The sequence below is a fragment of the Sylvia atricapilla genome, chromosome 22 (assembly GCF_009819655.1).
Source record: "Sylvia atricapilla isolate bSylAtr1 chromosome 22, bSylAtr1.pri, whole genome shotgun sequence".
Classification (NCBI taxonomy): Eukaryota; Metazoa; Chordata; class Aves; order Passeriformes; family Sylviidae; genus Sylvia; species Sylvia atricapilla.
Genome location: NC_089161.1, coordinates 3,916,832 through 3,939,255, shown reverse-complemented (window position 1 = coordinate 3,939,255; position 22,424 = coordinate 3,916,832). Strand labels below are relative to the sequence as shown.

The window sequence follows — 22,424 nt, the reverse complement described above, 5'->3', positions numbered from 1 at the left end:
GGATTCATCTCATTAACGTTCCTCATTGCCTGCTTTCTTCCTGCTCCCCAGACTTCCATGTTCCACACAGGATGAACCAACCTTCCCTTTGTTTACTGTTAACCCCCTTTGGGTCTTGGACTGTGCTGTTGCCTTACAGGTCTGAGAAGAACCTGGCCACCCCTGTGACTGAGGGCAGCAAGCTGCAATCACCCCAAATTCTCATTATTCCATGCATTTACCATTTCTGAATGGGATATATGAGGGATATATCAGCATAGAACACTGTCTCCTCAGAACCTTCAAACACAGCAAGGATTGCAGTACCAATTAAGGATTCCAGTAAAACACCTCCAGCCTGTCCCAGTGCTGCTGCCCTGCAGCTTTTGCTGCTCCTCTTGCATGTTGCAGCCTGAAATTTGTCAACTGACCCTGCTACAGGAGCAGCAACCTGGGGCACAGGAACAGCAATGGAAAGTTGCTGCAGCCATTTCCCCATTGAACATCCAACAAAAAGCTCCCCTGCAGAAAAGCTGGGCTAAACGAATAATTACGAAATAACAACCACAGGTTTGGAAAATGTCTGTTTAGATAAACAGATGCTGGAGATCTGCCTTGGCATTTCAGCCTATGGTACTCAAAGAATTCTCAAGATGTGAACTGGACTTAAGCAATCCATTGGGTGTTGTTATGATAATGGCATCTAAAAGTTTCTCCTCTCTCCTGAGGCTGTTTTCCAGTCTGAGGGAGGGAGAACATACATTAAGAAAGCTACCTTTTACACAAATTCTCTTTTTAATAAAGTGTATCTCCTATATAGGGCAAGATGCTTAATTACTCATTTGTAGAAAATAAATTGGCTAGAGAACTCTTTTAAATACTTCCCAATACAGTTTATATATACATAGATACATACTATACTTATATTTATAATTTTTTATTCTATTTGATTCATGAAAAGACTTGTTTTTCCAATCAAAGAACAGCAGAAGTTCTGAAATCATGAGGTTGTCTTTCTGAGTGACACAGCAGAGGCTGAGTGAGCTGCAGACGTGCTGAAATGGTTACAGGTAGCTTAATTACAAACATGTTAAGAAAACCAGTTAGGTCTTTTCTCCATCCCTCTCCCCATTTTCCCTGCTTCTGTACATGTGTGATAAATACATTTACAAACATTCACAAACAATTGCCATGAAGCAACCTTTAATGATACGGAGTTCATCAAAATTAACCTTTAGGCATCACTGAAAAACAGCACAGCGTAAAATCATTTTCCTGCCTAAACTCATGCATCGTTTTTTTTTTTTTTTAATCAGTAACTTGCAAATTTAGAATATTTGAAGCTTTTGGATTCCAGAAGAGAAACATCACGTTTCAGCTCACAGTTCACCAGTGACCATATACAGTAATTTCTGTAAAATACAAAATGTCCGACAAAGGAAGAGAATAAGCAAATAAGCAATGCCTCTTTTTGAATTTATTTCTAAGGATTTGGTGCAACTTCCAACTCTGCATGATGGTGACAGGCTCTGTTTTTTTTCCAGACACCACTAGTATTGCTCAAAGCCCCAAATTAACACACACTGATCCTGACTTAAAAGTACTGTGTACGTACCACTGCATAAATACATATGTAAATTAAGTCCATATCCCATAAAATAGAAAAATGTGATATAGAGTCTATTGGGCAAGGCATACAGGCATAGCAATAGTTTTATAACTACATAAATGTAGTTGATATTATTTACAGATGGAAATGGAGACAAACATCATCAAATACATTGCCTTCATGAATTTTTTTGAAGATTTTCACTTGCAACAAAATGATCTGCAAATGCAGCTACCTGGAAAAGTAAAGTGCTCACAATCCATTTAGTGCAACTAACACTGGCTACAAAACTTAAGAGGAGAAAAAAAAAAAAAAACCAAAAAAACTAATACCACCTTAGCTAGTGGGACCAAACAAAAAATAAAATATGTTTTGATTTTAAAAGTTTGAGAAGGAAGAGAAATTAAGATTACAAAGCAGACTAACAGAAAAGAATAATTTGCCAAAGTCAAGTCTTGATTGTCAGAAATTAGAAGTGTCAAATGTAGTTTCTCCTGCTATTTTGTCCCAGCTTTGTCCTGAAAATTCTTGGAGACAGCTGTCCCATAATCAAGGAAATGACACAGATATTCCTGCAGATATGTAAGCCCAAACAAAGACGTGAAAGATGAATGTACTCATCGGTCAGACAGCTGACAGTCCTTTATCTCTGAGTGCTTGACTTCATAATTTCAGCAGTATTCCTCTGGTTAGGCCAATACTGAGTAATATGAAACTTGCTTCTAAAATATAATAATTGGGAGCAGATGATAAAAATGAGGGGTTCTTACAAGTTATGTATTATGCTTTCAGCACTGGATTACAGTAAGCCACAACAACTAAAGATTACATGTATTGTTTCACCTTGGCATCATAGATCAGAACAAACTTAGGTGAACAGTGAAGTACAACCCATTTAAAAGAAGTGACTCTCCAGAGAATACCATTCTTCTGGATCTAGGGACCAAATCTCTACAGGGATGCCATGCACAGCACATGTGAACACCAAAATGCCCACCAGCCTTGGTAAAACTTGGCTGCCCACCAAAACACAGAGGCAGACTGACAGGGGCTTTAGAAATAGTTTTATTAATGATTTAAAATTAACACCCAGCCTTAACTAGAATTGTAAAAATTCTCACTCACCACCTTCTAAAATCAGAGTAATTAAGAAATCTCTCAGATAATGAAACCCAAAGCCCTTTTACTGGTTTCACTGAGATGTGGAAGATGCAGCTCTAATTGACAAGCACTTAGTCACTGATCCCCAGACTTCAGAATGCCCCAAGGTAAAATTGTATAAACAAGAATGATGTGATGCAGCCTTCCATACGTATGTTTTTTCTTGTAAGTTCTTGAGAGTAACCTTCTGCCCAAGGGAGATTGATGGGAAAAGACCTTTCTCCCCAAAAGTGGGCTACGGACAACTGCCATGTTGGATTATGGACAAATGCTCCTGCTAGGTCATCACAAACCCCCGTAGTCTTAATTAAACTCTAATGAGGAAGGAAATATGCACATATTGGCAAACATCACCAAGGACCACAGCAAGGACCCTTCAAAATGGGGTGTGGGAGCCAGGGCACAGCACTTTCAGCCCACAGTGGTGTCTGGTAGTTCTGCGGGTGGGAGTTCTGTGCCCCCAGAACCTCGTGGCACTTGACAGAGGACTTACACCAACCAGGCTAAACCAGCTGCTCTCAGCCTTCCCAAAGTTTTGAAAAGCACCCTCCAGAGCCAGGTCTTCCACAGGCAGAGGCTGTAGGTTGGACCTCACAGGAACCACCACTGCCCTCGGCGAACAAGGCTGCTCTGCCTGGCCAGGAGGTGGCACCTTCTGCCCCAAAACCGTCCCCATTCCCACAGTGGCAGTCCCTGCAGCAGCGCCCGCAGCCCAGCAGCTCGCTGCCACTCGAGAGAAGTGCGTTTGTCCTGCCCAGGCACCAGACTTTCACGTCTCCTGCCTCACGCTGGGCCATGCCAGTCATGCCCCGGGATGACAGCACCACGAGGCAGCTGCAGGGAACGGCCCCGCCACTTGCCGCTGCTGCGGCCCCAGGGGCACAGCCAGCCTCTGCCACCCCAGGGGAAGGACCGAGCAGTGCCAGGCGCCGCTGACTCACCCCTCACCTTCCCACGGGCAGGGGAAAGCTCAGCAAAGCCAGCACAGACCTTTCCTTCCGTTCGCCAAGCCCACTGCTGCCGTGCCGGGGGCGCGCAGCCCGTCCTGTCGCGATAGGGAGGCCAAGGGTGAGGAAATGAGGCAGCAGAGGCTGTGGCAGCTTCTCCCGTTTATTCGTTGCGCGCACGGGGCAGGAGCGGGCGCTGCTCCTCGGCGGGCGGCAGCTCCTCGGCGGGCAGCAGCTCGTAGGTGACGCAGAGGGAGGAGAAGAGGCAGCCCAGGAAGGACACCAGGCTGGAGAAGTACATGGCACTGCTGGCGCTGCCCACGGCCGCCGTCAGCGGCCCCATGGCCAGGGCCACGAGGATCTGCGCCAGGAAGTACTGGCAGCTCAGCAGGGAGATGTCAACGCCCATCCCACGCCGTGTGCCCTCCGCCTGCGAGCCCACGAACTGCGGGGACACAGCCACAGAGTGAGGGGGTGTCCCGGGGGCTCCTGTCCCCTCCCCGGCCCGGGGCTCACCTCTCGGCTCTGGTAGTAGTCGCAGAGCAGGGAGTAGGGCAGCGTGCAGAGCGTGGCGAACAGAATGCCGTAGGTAGCGCACAGGGACAGCAGCACGTAGACGTTCCTGGAGAGCGTGGCCAGGCCCGTGCCCAGCCCGAAGGCCAAATATGCCACAAAGTACAGTGTCCGTGTGCTAAACCGCTCCTCCAGCTTCTCCAGCACGGCTGCAAGAAAATGGTACAGCTTTCGGGGTGAACTGCAGCCCTCCCCGCTGCCCCTGGTCAGTGGGGCTGAGGGGAACACCTCTTAGGCAGCCACATCTCGTGGCAACCACTAGAGCTCTGAGGAGTTGGTGGCTTGCACTGAGTGCCAAGGACCCCTTCCAAACCCGGCTGCCATGAGGCAGCATTGCTGCCCCGTCTGCACAGAGGGCATGGCCTGGCTGTGCCCCCGTCCCAGAGGGGTAAACGGGAACTGGTGGGGGCGGGCAGGCAGAGGCATGACACACATGACACACATGACAAAGTGCTGGTGTGGCACATGACACCTGAGTGTTCTGCCTGGGACACCCAGGGTGGTGCTGCACCAGAATTGTTCCTATGGTGACTGCATGTACCTCTGCGTTCAATGTACATTGAAAATGCCACTTTGTGAAAGGAACCACATCCTAACAGAGATGTGTTTTCACTGGATTGCTGACCTCACCTACTGTCAGTGCAGGCCAAGCTAAGTTGCAGAGGTATTAGGGTAAAAAAGAACATTCTGCCAAGGCACTTGTGCCATGTGGTAGGCTGTGTGCAACATAAACACTGGCCTACTCCTTGCAGAAACAGCATCTTTAAGAAATGTATCCTTTCCCGAAGCAGTAGTTAAGACAGCTGTACCAAGTACCTGAATAGAAAGCAGCACTGAATGCATAGATGCACATTCCCCAGCAGCCCATGGTGACCCCAGTGTTGTACTTCTGATACTCATCTGAGTTGTGAGGTGCTTTGGGGTTCCCTTGGAACACTACTTCTCCCATGAAGTCAGTATAGAAGAGTAACATCCCCTCAAATGAAAGCCACCCTGAAAGAAGTGAGAAGTAACTATTAGGATTTCAGAATATCTGTTTCCCTGTGTAAGCTTACATGGATGTTATCAGCTATATTACAAATCACACCTAGGACAGGTTGTGCAACCTGAGTGTTACATAACATCCAGCCACATTTCTCTGAGACCGCTGCTCCCTGTGCATAATGCTGCAGTGTTTGTTAAAGACATTCAGGCTTTTAAAGACCAAGATTTACCATTTGAATTCCTAAGTGGGAACCTCAAGGCTGACTAAAGGCCACAAAATACTGGTTTAGCAAGACAGAAAAATAGATGACAGCAGTCTGAGCTGTCTTCAGGTTCTGACAGGTCACAGTGCTCAGTTTAACAGAGTGGCTCATCCCATAGTAGTTTCAGGTTGCTGTTATCCTCCCACGTAGGACTGGAAGGAGTGCTTCTTATGTCACGGTTGCAGCCTCCAGAGTGCCTCTGACACAGTGAAAAACTCTGCTCACGAACTGGCACCAAGGCCATTGATGTAGACATTCCCTTAATCCCTTTCACAGCCAATGAGTATTAATTACCTGGTCCCTTCTGTCCAATTTTGTGTGAACTGGAATGACTGCAAGCCTTTCCTAAACACCAGTCAAACTGGTGAGAGTAAAGGTAACACTGTACTGGTTACAGGCACTCCTGCAATGCCACGTTCCACACCTCCTCTTGGCCTGTTCTGGGACCCCTGTACATGGGCAGTCAAAGGGAGGAAAGTAAATACTAGTCTCAGGGAGTAAGCATGGAAATCCAACTCATCTCATCTTTCTGCTTGGTGTGAACATCCCCATAAGATGTGCTGATTTAGGCTGTTGTTCCCTTTGTAGGAACACAGGCTCTTCTGCTTTGCTGGGATGTTTGGGTTTTTTTCCTTTCTAAGTGTTCTATGGTACCTCATTGGTATCTATATAGAAGAAATCAAGTTGTCTCTAGTTACCAGCCACTGCAGCAATAAATAAAATACTGAGAAAGGCTGACCCGAGGTAGAGTCCTTCCTGGTGAAGGCAGGAGGGTGCTTTGGGAGTACCTAGGAAGTGATTGATGCAGAGGTTACGGAGAGCCTTGGGCATGTGGCAGATGGTGGAGCAAAGCAGCTTCACGGACAGGGGCTGCTCCGAGGTCTCGCCCGGTTCGTTCAGCTCGCTCTCGTACTTCACCCCATTCAGCAGGATGTTGGCAACCTGCACCGTAAGAACTGCCAGGTCAACAAGCACAGCAAGGGAAGCACAAACATCCTTTAAGCAGATGTATGCAATATTGCACACCTATCTGATCATCTGCAAGTTAAACTCTGCCACTGGAGTACGTTGACTTGGAGATTAAGAAGTGTATTAGACTGGAACGAGTGACAAATGGCTGCACTGCACTGTGGCTTTCAGTATGCTTGAACCAGTTCTCTTCCCTTCACTAGGGTACTTGGTAACAACATTCAGATGCACAGGCACAATGGGAATGCATAAACTCCATTGCATTTATAGGAGCTGTACCCACTTTCAGGTGAATGTGGATCCTGAAGTTTTAGAGACACTGAGGAAGAAGAGGATGAGTTTAATTGAAACACATTATAATTGCTTGCTAACCTCGATGCTCTACCTCAGTGTGTCCAGTATGTAAAATCCTGGCCCTAACAAAGTCTGCTTCACAAACTGGGTCAAAGTACAGCAACAACAAACAAAAGAAACAAAAAAACCACCACCCCCAACAAATTAAAATAAAATTAAAACCCCCCAAACCAAACAAACAAACAAAAAAAAATAACAGAGGACCATTTACCTCATCCCAGATCATAAAAAAATGGGCCAGCATGCAGAGGTCTCAGACATTCCAAGTTACCACCAACAGTGGGAGGTGAGGTCAGTCTTATCCCTCAGTAAGGGAAAGTTCACCTCCCTGATGGAGCCAGATGTAATGACTGCCATAAGGAGAAGCTCATGGGAGAATCCTATCCCTGGCCCTATTTTGCAGGTCTTTCTGTGGAAAGGGAAGATACAGGCTCAATAAAAATGTGACCTTTTCTGCTCTCATGTGGTAGCTCCCTTGGTAGTGAAGCAGGACTAAAAATACTGACCTAACTCTCACCACTGGCCCAGTTAAGAGTGGGACATTCCCATTTCTGCCATCCTAACAAAGGCAGCTGACAGACTGTCAGCCATCATTCACACTCTACCCACGACTTTACCGATAGAGTCATAGCAGGTGTGCTGTTCCCATAATGGATTTTTATGAGGAAACTGTCACAAGAGTCTTTAATGAATAATTTGTGCACCGCACATTTAAAACTATATGGAGATATTAACAACACTCACGTTTACACGGTCACATCACTGATTTCCTGCTCTTACCTGTTGGCTGAAGGTTACATTTCTTCTTCTGTTATTCTCTGGGCAGTGTCCTGTTACAGCATCTGGGATGGCCAAGGTCTGAGGTCTTTTCAAGATCCCCGATGACCGTGGCTTTACTGCATCCAGTGAGCCCACTCTCAGCACATCACTATCAGCCCCTGATGTTAAGCTGCTCTCCCCTTGCTCCAGAATTCCATTTGCTCCATGGTAAAAGCCATCAGGCACCCGAGGAAAGCTGACACTCACAGGCTGCCTGGACAAACTAGCTGGAAGTGTCACGTAACTACTATGCCCGCCTGTAAAACAGTCTATAAGCACACTGTCAATATTTGAAGTCCCAAAGGATGATGCAAACTCATTAATTCCCGTCAAAGAATTGTCTCTGCTGATAAAACTCCCGTATTTTGGCGTGAGTGGGCTCATGGGGGAAACAGGACTCGTAAAACTTGCATGTAAGTGAGCTGAGTTATGAGAAGCAGAGTTTTCATTTACACTGTCCTCAAAGAAGAAAGGTGGAGAAGGAGGGAGAGGAAGACTTGGACTTTTCATCACCTTTTTCTTCCTGTTAGAGGACTTTAAGGGTCTCTCTGGAATGCTAACTAGAGTCAGCACAGTAGCAATAGTCAGTACAACTGAGGTGAAGACATAGATGACACGAAGTTGCCCTCCTACAGCTTTTCCAAAACTGGTTTTATCCCAGTGTATTCCTCCAACAACATAACCAAAGCCACCTCCAAGACCTGGTGGAAAAACAGAGCTAAGATTATCTTCCCTATCCAGTCCCACAAGTCAGTAGCAGCACAGCATCACTTGTCTAATGACTCATGAGTAGAATCTGACATTTCTGTTTTACCATTTGACCCCTTTTCACTTCAAATGCACTAAAAAACACAGCTGTGCCACAAGAACAGTCTGGATGTACCAACATGGTACAGAAAGAGGAAGAAAGTGCTGTGAAAGTGATGATACAAATAATTAAAAATTATAATTTTCTTTGCCAAGAACAAAACACCTTACCTTTAGCTATTTCAGTCCGTAAACAGAAGTGTCCACCAGCCTTGTGACAAGGCTCTGCAATCATTCAGCTAAGACTGTTTTCCTGAAAGTGAAAATCCATTTTCCTCATATGAGGAATGCAGCTCTACCTAAGACAGATCCAATCCAATCACTTCAGAAGCGTAGCAAGCTCATTACTTAGCATTGTGTTGACAGTGCACAGAACTGCCACTGTGTTACTACCGACGACAGGGAAGTTTTGAGAGCACCTCTCTCTCTCCATTCACATGGTGAAAAAGTCTTACAACACTCTCCTCTCTTACTCACAAACACATTCAAGAGTGTGGAATAGTCTCCTAGAACAGGGCAGCACAGCAACTGAAGATGACAGCAGTGAGGGATCAACAGCACTCAGTATGCACTTTGGCCTCCAACAGAGCAACTACAGGACACATATTTCACACCTGCAGGAAGCCAAACCTCCTCCCTCAAGGGATAATTTCGTTTCCATAGGTCTTACAAAAGACGTGAGGGACCTTCAGGTGAACAACCCAAGACTGTGTCTTGTTTGAGTTGAGGTAGTTACAAAAGCCTTTTGCAATAAGTAGATTTTTAAGGTTTTTTTATGGTTAATTCATGACATCTCTCAGTATTTGTTCATCATGCTTATTCAGGAAAAGAACAGTGCTTTCACCCTGCTCTCTCACAGCAGGGCTTGTTTACTCAAGGTTTACACCTCCCAGGAAGCACCAGGAAGACATACCTGCTAACAGAGCGTGGATGTTGAGGCCCCTGTCTTGATCCACTGGGCTGCACACATCCATCATGTAGGCATGACTGGGATTGTCTGCTGAATCTGCACTGAAGTCCATGAGGACAACACCACACACCGTAAGGATGATCCCCCATTTGTGGTTATTCTCAGTGTCAGACAAGGCACTCCCTATATCTTTGCCATTCAGCATAAGTGAGAGCCCAAGCAATGCTCCTGGGAACAAAACCAAAACAAAATCAGTCACTGTTTGTAAGCCAGTCTGCAGAGCTCCACACTCCAGAAGCATTACTCTACTGCACAGCCTTGCAGCAAGCACTATTGCTCTTGTTCATATCAATGCAGCCCGGGAGATTAGTGTGGTTTATAAGATACACATAATCCTTTTCCACTATTTGAGCTTAACAGATGTCTAGAGTTTACTTTGACCGAAAACATCCACATCCTTGACCCTCAAAACATCCTTTCACACTCTGAGGAGCTTTTATGTGTGGCTCTCCAAAGCATCAAGCTCAGTTGTCACTCACCATCTTCTTCAGACCACAACACCCAACACCTCAGGAGCACTTTGTTCAGCATTTTGTTCATTTGACAAGGGATGTCACAGAAGAGAGATGCACAATGTTTTTAAGTGTTATGCCCATCATTTCTAAAGGACACACCTACTGCTAAAACCAGAATGAAAGGTCTTCTCCTCCCAAATCTTGATGTGCATCTGTCACTCCAGGCTCCCAGCAAAGGCTGTAGCAAAAACCCTAGAAAAAAGGAATCACCAATGAACAGGATTTTCCTACAAGCCTGTCTCACAGAGGAGTTAAAACAAGCATGCCTTAAAAGGCAGTTAAGGCAGGACACCACAGTGCAGTGACATCCCCAGTCAGCACTGGGGCACACACTGCAAACTGCCTGGCATTGCCCAGGACAGGGACTGAGTAACATCACTGCTGCTGCTCACTGCAGGGCACTTCACTCTGCATCAGTAACACAGTTTGACACCAGGTGAACGCTCAGAGTACAAGTTACACGTTCAAAGCACTCTGTTCCTTACAAGCTATTTCATTTATCCCATATTAGATGTGAGATCCCCTGCAGGATTAGCTTGGAAAACAGCAGGAAGCAAATATGCAAGTAGGAAAGGTGCCTGTATTAATCTGTGCCAGCCTGTTAGGAGGGGCCTATCTCTTCTTCTGAAGCACATGTTGTGAGTACAAGAACAGGCAGAACAAAATTTTCCAAGTGGTATCCATAGCAATGGATACACTCCCAGCCCTGCCTCTGTGCTAAGACAAGTAATTCAATGCCTGTATCACCAGTGGCAAATGCTCTTTCATCATTGGAACACCTCCTTTGTTTCAGAAAGTTAAACAGGAGAAGGCAATCTCACTCTGCTTTTTTTTCACACACCCTTGAGAACTGTCTCTGTATGCTTTTTTTCATGGGGACATAAATGGATACACCAATCTTCTTATGTTTGTTTTTAAATACAGGAACAGACCAACCAAACCTTACCCTCACACAAGTTTTAAGAGGTTGAGAAGCTATTAAAAAAAACCAGATTTTTTGAGCACATTGGTCTTATTTCAGGCAGTGAACAGCAAGAATTATACTCCTATTTGTTTGTCCAAAAATCTGGTTAGTACTTCTTAACCTCGAGAGAATATACTCATGAACAGCTGAGGTACTGAAAACCAAACCAAACAAAACCAAAAACCAAACAAACAGAAACAAAAAACCACAAGCAAACAAACAGAAAAAAAACTAACCCAAAAAAACCCCTTAGTGGAAAACATAAGAGGGAAGAAACAGCATCAAGAAAAGTTACCTAATATAGGGCTGATGAACCACACCATTCCGTACAGCTGGTCTGGAAGGCCCATCTGGAGCAGCACAGGGGTAACATAGGCTGTCTCCATGGCATAGCTGAATTCAAGCCCAAAGAGAATGCACCCATTGAAAAGGAGTTCCAAGAAGGACCTCTGAGGCTGGAGATCCCCAAAGTCCACCAGGTCGATGGGACACGGCGTGTTGGGCGGCGGCGGCGGCGACGGCCGGATGTGTTTTCTCCTCTTGGGGTGTCTCTTGAAGTTGTTGGCCCGGTGGCTGATGTGCCGTGTGGGCAGCCCAGAGTAGCCTGGCACTGGTGACCTCCAGAGCTCCTGGGAAGCCACACCTGACAGCAGTGCAGCATCGCTGACAGGGCTTGGTGCGGACGGTGGAATCATCACGGCCACGCGTCTAGAAGACAAACAGCTCAGAACAAAACGGCTTGCTTAATTTTTTTTTTACTGAAGTTCAAGTCGTTTCTCAACGTTACAGATATGAAGCATGGCCTTTGTGTTGGTTACAGCCTCTTCTTTCCATCTCTTGATGGAAGCCATTTGTGTTTTATGGGCACACCTCTGCAACTTTGTACAAATAAGACACCAGAGGTACTACCTAGGTTACCCAGGTATTTGCCTACCGTCACAGCGGATTAAGATTGAAATATTTAAAACAATTAACAGATACAAATGTCATACTTCCCAGAAGTTCCCAATGGGCCAGCAAAGGGTTTAAATTTATGTAGAATTCACTTGAGTTGAAGTCACTCAAGCTAAAAAAGTATATCAGAATCTCAGTCTATGTTTACAATAATGCAAAGTTGTGTCCTGGCAGCAAATTTCAGCCCCCTGCTGCAACATGAAATCACTTTGGCAAAAAATCCTTTTGCTGCTGATCTGCCACTCCTGCTGCCTTTGCTGATGCCAAGGCTTAATGCAACACCTTTTCCTCAATGACCAAATTTGGTTTTATTCCTATTTCCATTCCTGAAGTCAGCAGAGATATCTCCACCGCAAGGACGGGGTCTGATCCTTAGGAACTGAATCATGAGAAGAAGATACATATCCCACAAGCCACCCTCAGAACTGCTACTCCTCTTTCAGTGCTTAATGGTACCCAAGTGCTGAATAGGCTCCTTGGATCTTATCAGAATCACTCCTGTAGCCAAAATGTGCACAGTGTGGTTGGTAAAACAGCCAAATGGTTTCAAAAATAGCACATCAGATAGATGCCAACAGATCTGCTGCACAAGGAACCACATGTGATTTCTTGATTCTTTTTGCCAGAAATGAAAACAACTCATGAGTACAGTCTGACCTTTTCTTTAGGCCTCCTTGCCCACAGACCAAAGCTGCTGCTGCACGAGAACGGCTCCACATCACCCCATCCCTCCTCAGAAAACCCTCACAACTGCACACTAGTGAGTAAAACAAGTCTCTTACTTTTTTTATTACAGTTTCCCTGGGGAATAAACTCCCAGCTCTTCTACTCTTTGGCTGTACAGCACTCCCCTAAATCTCATGTTTTCTGCTTCTTTGGTTGGCACATTTCGTACACTGCTCTTCCTTCCTGTAGCCCTTAGCCTACACAAAGCCACGATTTATTGCATTTCCCCAACAATTACCCAAAGCAGAACTCCATAAGGCCATGATCACCATCACACTAACCCAAACACTGTTAAGCATGGTGGATGATGCCTACACAGACCAATCCACAGCTCCATGCAGAGATCCAGAGACACTGCACAATACAAAACGGACTGCCAAGCACCTCACAGGAGATTTCAGCTGGAGTAACGTGAGTGCATTTGGGGGCCAAGGAGATAAGGAAGGATGAGAGTGAGAAGCTCATTAGCCATAAAGTCCCATACAAGGACCAGCAGAAAGAGAAAAGTACAGAGACTTATTGAAGATCTCTGCACTGGTGTTCCACTTGACACCCTTTCTGAAAATTTCTCAAAACTCCTTATGACCCATGTCTCTCACAAGCAGAGTACTTACTTTGCAGAGTAACTTTAACAGCTTCCAGGACAAAGTAATTTCCTCACAATGAGAATTTGTTTAAAATGAGGAGATACCTGAAAGAAGACAGAATGAAAACCCAATCAGATTTATGACAGTTGCTCTAAACAACCCTTTCACAGAACCATGACAATGAAAAGGAGCTAGCAGCCCCCTTCACTACTATTATACCTTGCCATTTGCACGGAGGATGTTATCTCCTTATCTTCATCTATTAGTTTCATTTCATACTAGATCCTCTTTATCTTTCTGCTCTTTACTGTATACTGCAAAGCAATTGTATTCCAAGTCATAAGTGGCAACGGTTTAGTGACATAAGGAAAGAAACCCTATGCATGACTCAAAAATACATGTGGTGACATGCAATTCCTTGAAATGAAAGGCTATTATTGACAGCATGTCACTGGTCCATCAAAAATCAGATTATATCCTTAATCCCCCATTTTCCTCAACTCACTGGTTGTTCACAGGAAGACATCTCAGACCTGCCCTCGGGTAAATCTACATGGTGACCACAACAGCAGCAAGGCAGGAAACCTCTCCCTTAGTGTGGCTGCTGGCCCTCAGTGTCAATAGTTATTTGGGATTGTTGGCACTCGACGTCTGTTATACCAACAATTGCACATCACAGTCTGCAAGGCGACACCGGCTGCTGTCCGCACAAACGTGTGTGCACAGGCAATGTGCTTGGCGGGCACTCCCCGCTCTCCCCGGGCACCGCTAGGCCGAAAATAACTCTTCACTTTTCTGGCAAAAATCTGATCCCAATTTTTCCGCGTCGGGTACCGAGGGCTCCAAAAACCCTCCTCCCCAGTCATGGCACCGCGGGGGCAAGGCCGGCCCTGGCCCTGGTGCTGACCCGGCCGCCGCCTGCCCATCCTTTGTGCCGGCCGGGCAGGAGCCGCGCCACCGCCCCGGGGCGGGACCGCCGGCCCCTCACAGCCCTCACGGCCCCTCACATCCCTCACGGCCCCTCACATCCCTCACGGCCCCTCTCGGCCCCTCACAGCCCTCACGGCCCCTCTCGGCCCCTCACAGCCCCTCACGGCCCCTCACATCCCTCACGGCCCCTCTCGGCCCCTCACGGCCCTCACGGCCCTCACATCCCTCACGGCCCCTCACATCCCTCACGGCCCCTCACAGCCCTCACGGCCCCTCACATCCCTCACGGCCCCTCACATCCCTCACGGCCCCTCACAGCCCTCACGGCCCCTCACATCCCTCACGGCCCCTCTCGGCCCCTCACATCCCCTCACGGCCCCTCACAGCCCTCACGGCCCCTCACATCCCTCACGGCCCCTCTCGGCCCCTCACATCCCCTCACGGCCCCTCACAGCCCTCACGGCCCCTCTCGGCCCTCACAGTCCCTCTCGGCCCCTCACATCCCTCACGGCCCCTCACAGCCCCTCACATCCCTCACGGCCCCTCACATCCCCTCTCGGCCCTCACAGCCCCTCACCGCCCTCACATCCCCTCTCGGCCCCTCACAGCCCCTCTCGGCCCCTCACGGCCCCTCACATCCCTCTCGGCCCCTCACAGCCCCTCACAGCCCTCACATCCCCTCACAGCCCCTCTCGGCCCCGGGCCTCCCGTCCCCCCGGCCGCCAGCGCTCCGCGGCCCCGGCCCGGCCCCGCGGCCTCACCTGCCCGGCCCGGTCCGGCCCGCAGTGCGCCGTGACGCCGGCGGCCCCGCCCCGCCCGAGCCGCCCCCGCCCGAGCCGCGGCCCGGCCCCGGGCCCGCTCTGCCCCCGCCGCGGCCCCGCGCCGCCTCCCGGAGCGGCCCCGGAGCAGTCGGGCCCCGGGCACGGCGGCGCCCAGCGCTCCGCGGCCTCGGTGCAGCAGCGCTCGCTGCGGCCACCCCCGCCCCGGACAGATGCGGCTGCCGAGCCCTCGTTCCCAAATTGGCGCTGATGAGGCGGATCGTGATAATAAGATTTTTAGCGGGTGGAGAGATATTTTTTGATAGGCTCGTAGAGCAGATGCTGTAGAACATGCTGCGCTTCTCTATTTAACAGTCTTCCCCTTCCTAGGCTGACGAAATTAGGCAATTTTATTTCACAGTGCCATATTTTGGGCTTGTGTTTCGAATTTCCTCCTGGTTTGCCAACGAAGATGCAATTATGTAGTGCAGTCTGCTCCACTTTTGAAATAAAACTTAAAATTCAGAGCCTTAATCCCCTTTAATTTTATCTTCAGAGGTTACCATAACTGCAAGAATCCCTAGTATATATTAGTATTTAGGTCTTGTAGAATTTATTGTATCAGGAAGATGGCAGATAAATCACTAGTCATAGTAGGAGTAAAAGGAATTGTGCCATTTGTCTGTAGAAAACCAGCTGTAATTCACGCGATAGAGGGTGCAATCACATTTGGAAAAGACGCCAAAGAGCACTGTCTGAGGCAAGTAGGGTTCAGCTAGGGGACAAGCTCACATAAAGCCTGACAAGAAATTGTGAGAAATTGGGATAATCGTGCAGCACACAAGGACAGGCACAAGAGATCACTGCGTTTTTTATCGCCACAGATTTCCTGCCACCTGATCTGTGGTGTTCAACATTTTTTACGTCAGTTTGGCCGTGATATTGGTCAAGTATTTTTTGTCAGTGTTTACGTATTAAAACAGTATTGTCAGGGACCTGTGTGCAACATTTAGGGTTATTGACTCACAGCATGACATTCACAGGGCAGAAAGGGGTTTGTACTTGTCTAAATGAAAAGTGGGACTGGGTTCCTCACCTATCCTCAAATGTTCTTCCTCAAGAACCACAACCCAAACAGAACGTCTGCAGTCCCAGCAAAACTCTACCCTTAACTACTTTCTAAGACAGGGCTCTCTGTAAGCACCTTGTTCCTAAGATGACCCTCAGGTATGTGCCAGATTGTGGCAGATTAAGTGAAACTGGGCAAGAAACTTGTCATGCCCTGGCGTTGTTGCACTGTTGTTGTCAGCAATTTGATACAGTGCACCTTTTCATGTTCTTCTCCCTTGTCAAAATGCTCATGCAAGATAAACTAGAGATGAGAGAGTGAATCCAATGTCATAGATGTCATATTTGAGTAATGGAATAATCTCAAAAATAGACTTATTTGCCCCAAACAACATGTGTTCCATGCCAGACACCATCACAGGCTTCTATTGAGGAGGCTGCAGGTTCCCCATTTTGACATACATTCTATCCCCCATCCTTCTGGCAGATTTGAAGCTATTTTGGTACTGGGATGTCTCTCACCTGTCTGTGCTTAGCTTTTCCTTTCGCCTCCCCAGATATGAAGCTTTGGGGTCTCCACCAACCCAACCTTGCCACGTGCCACTTCTCAGTGCTGACCCACCTGGCTGTGGCCACAACAGGATGCTGTGTCTGCACCCAGGTCTCATCCACAATATCCTCATATTCACTATTCCACTTGCTGCCTATTGAGAGAGCAAACTGGTTTTAAAAGCCACATTCATAACAAACTGATTAAAATCATTGCAGTTGCTCTGGAAGAAAACAATCACATTCTCATTCAAAACCGCAGGTTGACAACATCCCTTTTTATTTACCTGCCTCCAGTGTCACAGCCACTGGAAAGATCTTTCATGCTCTGAGCAGAAAAAAAAAAAAAAAAAAAAAAAAAAAAAAAAAAAAAAAAAAAAGTAAAATAAGAAGATTTGAAATCCAAAGGATGAAGGACAGGAACAGAAGCAAGTCCGGCCAGGTGGTACAGCTGGTAAGAGAACATGAGCAGGCAGGTCTGCTGCCAGAACGATCAGACAGGTGGAGCAAGAGACAGCAGTGCTGGGAGGAGCCATTGCCATCAGAAATAGTTGTAGGAACACCAGCTACTTGTCACCCAGCTTCTGGTGCTCAAAGACAGCTACATGGGCTGGGACTGTGGCTGTCACACACCACAGTTGTTAACTGCCTGCCTGGATAAAGACCCAGGCTTTGCCACCCCTGCAGTGACCACAGCTGAGAATATAGCACAACCACCCCTGCTCCCACCAGCCTCAGTCCAACAACCACCCGTGTGCCAGAGCTCTGCAAACAGTGGGAAAATGAAAACCATACTTAAGAGTCCCATTCCTTGTCATCAAGGATGACTTTTTGTTCCACCTGGGCATGGAGAGTGCATTATATCATTAATGCTGGCAGGCAGTCATGGCCATTTTGTACAATGATTTTTCCTTGTAAATGTATTTGAGACACTGAACTCATGTTCATTCCATGGTCAATTAAATAAAATTGTCTGCTGAAAACTTACACAGATTAACTCTTATGCCATTTAGCACAGTTTGTCCACTTGGGGACAGTGGGACAAGTAACTCTAGTCCTTCCCAGGGTAACAACAAAGGAGAGAACAAAAGCCATTCCTGCTGTGCATTCACTTATTAGCATCCTTTGGGCTTTAGACAAAACAGAAACCACAAATCTCCTCTCCTCTGTGAACTTGCACATAAATTGCTGTTGAAGTGTAAAGTTACTCTTACTTTGTACTACTTTAACCCAACAGTGTTCAAAAGGGCAGGGTTTGGTGGTGAATACCTACTGCTATGAATCTGCACTGTTCCCTCCTAACTTCTCTGGCTGCAAGACACATTCACTAAACACTTTCGTTAAGTCCTTCCACAAAGCAGCTTCTGACAGCATATTTATCTCTGCTCATTTTCAGTTTGATGGTAGGCTTGCTGTTTCGTTTGCCAGCAGGCCTCGTTATTTGTTTTGCTCAGATCAGGCCATTCCTCTGTTTCTTGGAAACCTCTCTTACTGTCCCCATAATCCTTCCCTCTGATGCAGACATTGGCTCCAGTTGAGTGAAATTCTGCGCAAGACACCAACAGAGAGTATGTTGTTCTCCCTGTTGAAGAACAGGGTTTCAGTTCTGTGGTGTTGGGTGTTTCTTTTTCTCCTTTTGTCTTGAAATTAATTTAAAACATCTTTCAGTTTGGTTCAGCGGATCCACAGTGTTGTTCTGTGATCCATCTGGAACTGGCAGCTTCTTTTCCAAACATGACTTGGTCTTTTGAGGGGGAGAGATACAAAGTCCATAGCAAACAGACCTGCCATGGAAGTTGTTTGGTACTTGGGGGCTGCTGCTTCAGAGCAGCCAAGGCCACATGAATGCTGAAGCAAAGCATTAAAACTTACTTAAAATTAGTTCAGCTAATGAAAAAAATTGCTAGAGTTAGAATCATGGAATATCTCAAGCTGGAACTGACCCATAATGATGATCAAGTCCAACTTCCTGCTCATCACAGGTCCACCTAAAACTAAACCTTGTAACAAGACATTCCTTGAGCTCTGACAGGCTTGATGCCATGAGGACTTTCCTGGAGAGCCTGTTCTGGTGACTGACCATCCTCTCAGTGAAGAACTTTCTCCTAAGGTCCAATCTGAGCTTCCCCTGGCTCAGCTTCATTCCATGACCTCGTGTCCTGTTGTTGGTTACCACTGGAGTTACACAGATGAATACAAGTGTTCATCATACAGGCTGACATGTCCTCTAATTCCCAACTGTACCTGCTCCTTCCACAGTCCCCTTTTCCAGATCATTTCTAGAGCCAGTCCTGGCTTGCCTTCCTCCCTTGAACTCTCCCTGTACATCTATTCCAGGCAGATGAGAACTTTTGTTAAATCCAAAACTCTGCTTTCCACAACATTTATGCTATACCAGTTGAAGAACACAATTTATATTTCTGTAAATGCCCAGTCATGCCAATAAGGTCTATAGCCTGTAATATTGAACACAGTGCAAATACAGAGTAGGACAGAAAAATAGAAGCAAGTTCAAACAAGGTGAGGAGCATCTCAATTATATGTTCTTAATGCTTATATGGTGAGATGAGCTTACCACGTAAATTACACCGCCCCAGCATCCCTTACCTGCCAACTGAGTAGGCGTAAAGAAGTTGGTGGGCAGTTAATACAATGTAAGAACATAAAGAAACCTTGTATGTGCCAGTCTGCACACCACCTCCATATCTGGCCCTCAGCACATTGTCATATGACTTTAATAGCCCAGATAAATCAGTTCCTGAACTGAACTCCTACACTGGTTATATTAATGGATGCAATTAAGCATTTAAAAAGACACTCGAATTTTTACTTTGAAAAAGGAAAAGCACAGCCAAAAAGCCCATACCTAAGGCACCACTATTTAAGAAATAAGAACCAGCATTTTACTGCAGAATGAAAAGCAATGCTAAGAGCACTGATCTATTAGCATTAAAATAGAGTTGTCAATTCATTGAGAAAACTAATTCAACATAGAGAATTACTATAGAATGTATGAACATCAGTCTTTAATATTCAGGAAAATTTCATCGATGCCACACTTCACCTAAACCATTCAAGTGTTGTGCAGTGACAGCTGAACAGTTTTTCTTCCAGTGGTTTGTACTTGATTTGACTCATGTGTCAGCTCAGACATTTCCACAACAGCAGCACATATAAATTCACTCCTTTGCTGCCCGGAGCTTTCTGCAGACTGCTCAACAAACACTTCTATTTACTTCTGCAGAACAAACTAGTGGTGCCCTCAGAATAATCTGAGGACGTTTATCCAGCTCCTGCCCTCACCAACCACCCCTTCACTGGCTGGTGTCTCACCGGCAATGAAAACCCAACACCGTTCAGAGAATTAGTCACTAGAGGGCACTTAGAGAATCCAGAAGGCTGACAGTGTGCTTGGGACCAGAAGGCCACGACAGCTGAAAGAGTCCAAATGATGAGATTTGCATTTACTTCCTAAGCAAACTCCTGCGACCAATATTTTAAGAAACAAAACCAGGAAAATATATTTGATTATGACCTTTATCACGTTTTGGCTTTCCATCAACTGAATGAAAGAAGTCTGGGGAAAAACTCTCCTCTGAGGCAACACACAGACTAAACTACATTGGCCATGGACTTCTAGACAATTGTTGAACGAAAGTGTTAATTGCTGGCATGTAAGATATGAATCATGTGAGGCTGTTTCTGCTGGCTGCAGCTTCAGGGAAAGAGGTGCAGGAATACACAAACCAGCGTGGCAAACTCACTGAAATACAGCGTTTCATTTCACTGCAGTGCCTCAAATTGACTATGTATTTCACAAGAGACAAGGATGTGATTATGCCCCAGAGGCCCTGCAGATTTTATTCTGTATGTGACAAACCTCTGAAAGGTGACAAGTGTGATGTCAGGAAAGCAGGAGCAAGAATCCAGGGCGGTGGAACTTGCAGTCACCCAGAGCAGGCACAGGCTGTATATATTTGAGCTCTAAACCTAATCCTCATTTTAACACAGAGCATAAATAAAGACTACTCTCATCCCTGCTGTGGTACCTGAACAGCTCAATTCTTTGCTTCTTGTATTAATTGTAAGCTGTAGCTTTCAGCCCAGTACATCCTGTCTTTTGTAAGATTAAAATTTTCTTGGCTACCAAGAGTCTTTTTTCTGTACACTTGTGATCTTTTGCTGGAGAAAAAAAAGCAGAATTCGTGATCAGTGAGTTCTGCAAAACCTCAGATCATTGCTTTTGTGAAGGCCAAGTACAGGACAGCACAGGGAAGTGTTGGGCCACTGCTGTACAAGGGCTGACAGGAAGAAGTGGTGAGGTGAGCACAGGTCACAGCACCTGGCCATGAGTGAGGGTGGTGAACAGTGACCCTGACAGGTCTGTCACACACTATCAAAGCATTGCTGCACTGGGCTGTGTTCTCTAGCAGGGCTTTGGGCTGCCTTAGTGCCCACACAGAGATGGGGCACTCAGAGCTCACGAAAAAAAGCAGAATGGCACTGAGTGGAACTTGGTGGACACTGCAGGAAGACAGAAGGTGTGCCTGCTTCTTGCTAAGCATTCATTAAAACTCTGATTTATAAATTGGCTCTGTACCTTGTCTAAATTGACTTTGGAAGCCTACGGGAAGTACTGCCCCACTTCCCTGTGTTTGCCACAGGGGAAATGAGAAACCACTGGGTCCCTGGGGCTAATTACTTTCTTCAAAACCCAGCATTGCTCTGTTTCTGACTCAGCGCAGCATTCAATTTTCTGCTGAGATTGTATCTATATCGCATTACAGGATGAGTTGCAATAGCACCTGATGTTAATTGCAGTGCTCCCTTCCCTCCTTTACACCAGTTATCAAGAAAAACCGGAAAGTCCACTTCTGCTGGTTTTAATTTAGCCTCTTCCACCCATACAGAGTGCCTGTCAGACAGGAGAGGCAGGGGCTGTCTTCCTCTTTCTGCCTGAAAATATCTAACAACAAGGTTGAGACTAGCCAAATGTCTACATGCAGATGTCTACATTCCATCCCAAACAATCTTTATGGAGACAGAGATGTTGGGATGCACAACAGCCATTCAGTGTAAGGAGATGCAGACAGGTACCATAATATTCTGGATTGCCCCAAAGCCAGACAGCATCCACTGAAAGCAGAGAAAAGGACAGAGATGAAGTAACAGAAAAAGGACATCCCTAGGCTGCTCTTGAAGCTTGCCAGTCTCTTTCAGAGCCTACACCTGCCTAAAACACCAAAGCAACCCTCAAACACACCAAAATCCAAACCATGAAAACAAGCAGGGACATTGTGACTGGACAAGAGCATATGGCCCAGCAAAGTGTCCTGTGGGAACGAAATCTGAGAACACTTGTTGGGTCATGAGGAAAATTTACCTTTTTCTTGGAGCACAGTGAAAGAGATGAGGGGCTTTAACATCTCATCATTATTTTGTTTCCCTCCTAAATGTCCACCTCTCACAGTGGCATTCTAGCACTCACCATGTATCATATAAATGTTATTTGCTAGCCTGTCATTTTCCAGCCTATCATTTCCCACTCCCTTTCTCCCAGCAGCAACCAGAATTTCTGTCATTTTCAGGTGTTAACCAACATTGGCAGCTGCCACTTGTTTGGCATCACATGTACATAGAAGAAGGATAGGGATTTGTAACATGTGCCACACTTTCAGTGCACATTGAATGAACAGCATTAGAAGAAAATTAATTAATTGGTCTCCTGGAAAGCAATGCCTCTGGGACTAGCATTATGGGCTTTAGATATTTTTGAGTGAGATCCTTCAAGCCCAGCCTTCCACTAAGACAAGAGGAGGGCAGCCATGGTAGGTCAGACAGCAGTGCTGTCTCCAACAGTGGACACTGGTTGCTGCTACTCACAAGTCTGCCTTTACTTCTGCTGGTGTAAATAACCTATTCACCTGGCCATGCAATT

At 46.4% G+C, this 22,424-nt stretch overlaps 1 protein-coding gene and 1 long non-coding RNA gene across 2 annotated transcripts; both read right to left on the bottom strand.

Annotated features, from left to right (window-relative positions):
• Nucleotides 1-1,165: 1,165 nt before the first annotated feature.
• On the bottom strand, nucleotides 1,166-13,288 carry SLC45A1 (solute carrier family 45 member 1). Its single transcript, XM_066334301.1, has 9 exons — nucleotides 13,209-13,288; nucleotides 11,210-11,622; nucleotides 10,050-10,142; nucleotides 9,379-9,603; nucleotides 7,620-8,359; nucleotides 6,305-6,458; nucleotides 5,086-5,262; nucleotides 4,213-4,418; nucleotides 1,166-4,141 (listed from the first exon to the last, which is right to left on the bottom strand). Exons 2-9 carry the CDS (start codon nucleotides 11,607-11,609, stop codon nucleotides 3,860-3,862), a joined length of 2,277 nt encoding a protein of 758 aa, XP_066190398.1. The 5' UTR covers nucleotides 11,610-11,622; nucleotides 13,209-13,288; the 3' UTR covers nucleotides 1,166-3,859.
• An 87-nt stretch (nucleotides 13,289-13,375) lies between these two features.
• Nucleotides 13,376-16,839, bottom strand: LOC136370647 (uncharacterized). Its single transcript, XR_010745220.1, has 3 exons — nucleotides 16,774-16,839; nucleotides 16,460-16,641; nucleotides 13,376-13,495 (listed from the first exon to the last, which is right to left on the bottom strand). It is a non-coding gene; the product is annotated as an uncharacterized lncRNA (long non-coding RNA).
• Between the last annotated feature and the right edge of the window lie 5,585 nt (nucleotides 16,840-22,424).

What these genes read in the sequence shown, in the direction of transcription:
- SLC45A1 (XM_066334301.1), bottom strand. Translation starts at nt 11,609, where the DNA reads ATGATTCCACCGTCCGCACCAAGCCCTGTCAGCGATGCTGCACTGCTG. An exon ending in CATCCACGCTCTGTTAGCAG is followed by an intron (nt 8,360 to 9,378) that starts GTATGTCTTCCT and finishes TTTTTCCACCAG; the next exon opens with GTCTTGGAGGTGGCTTTGGT. An exon ending in CTGCATCAATCACTTCCTAG is followed by an intron (nt 5,263 to 6,304) that starts GTACTCCCAAAG and finishes CACTTCTTTCAG; the next exon opens with GGTGGCTTTCATTTGAGGGG.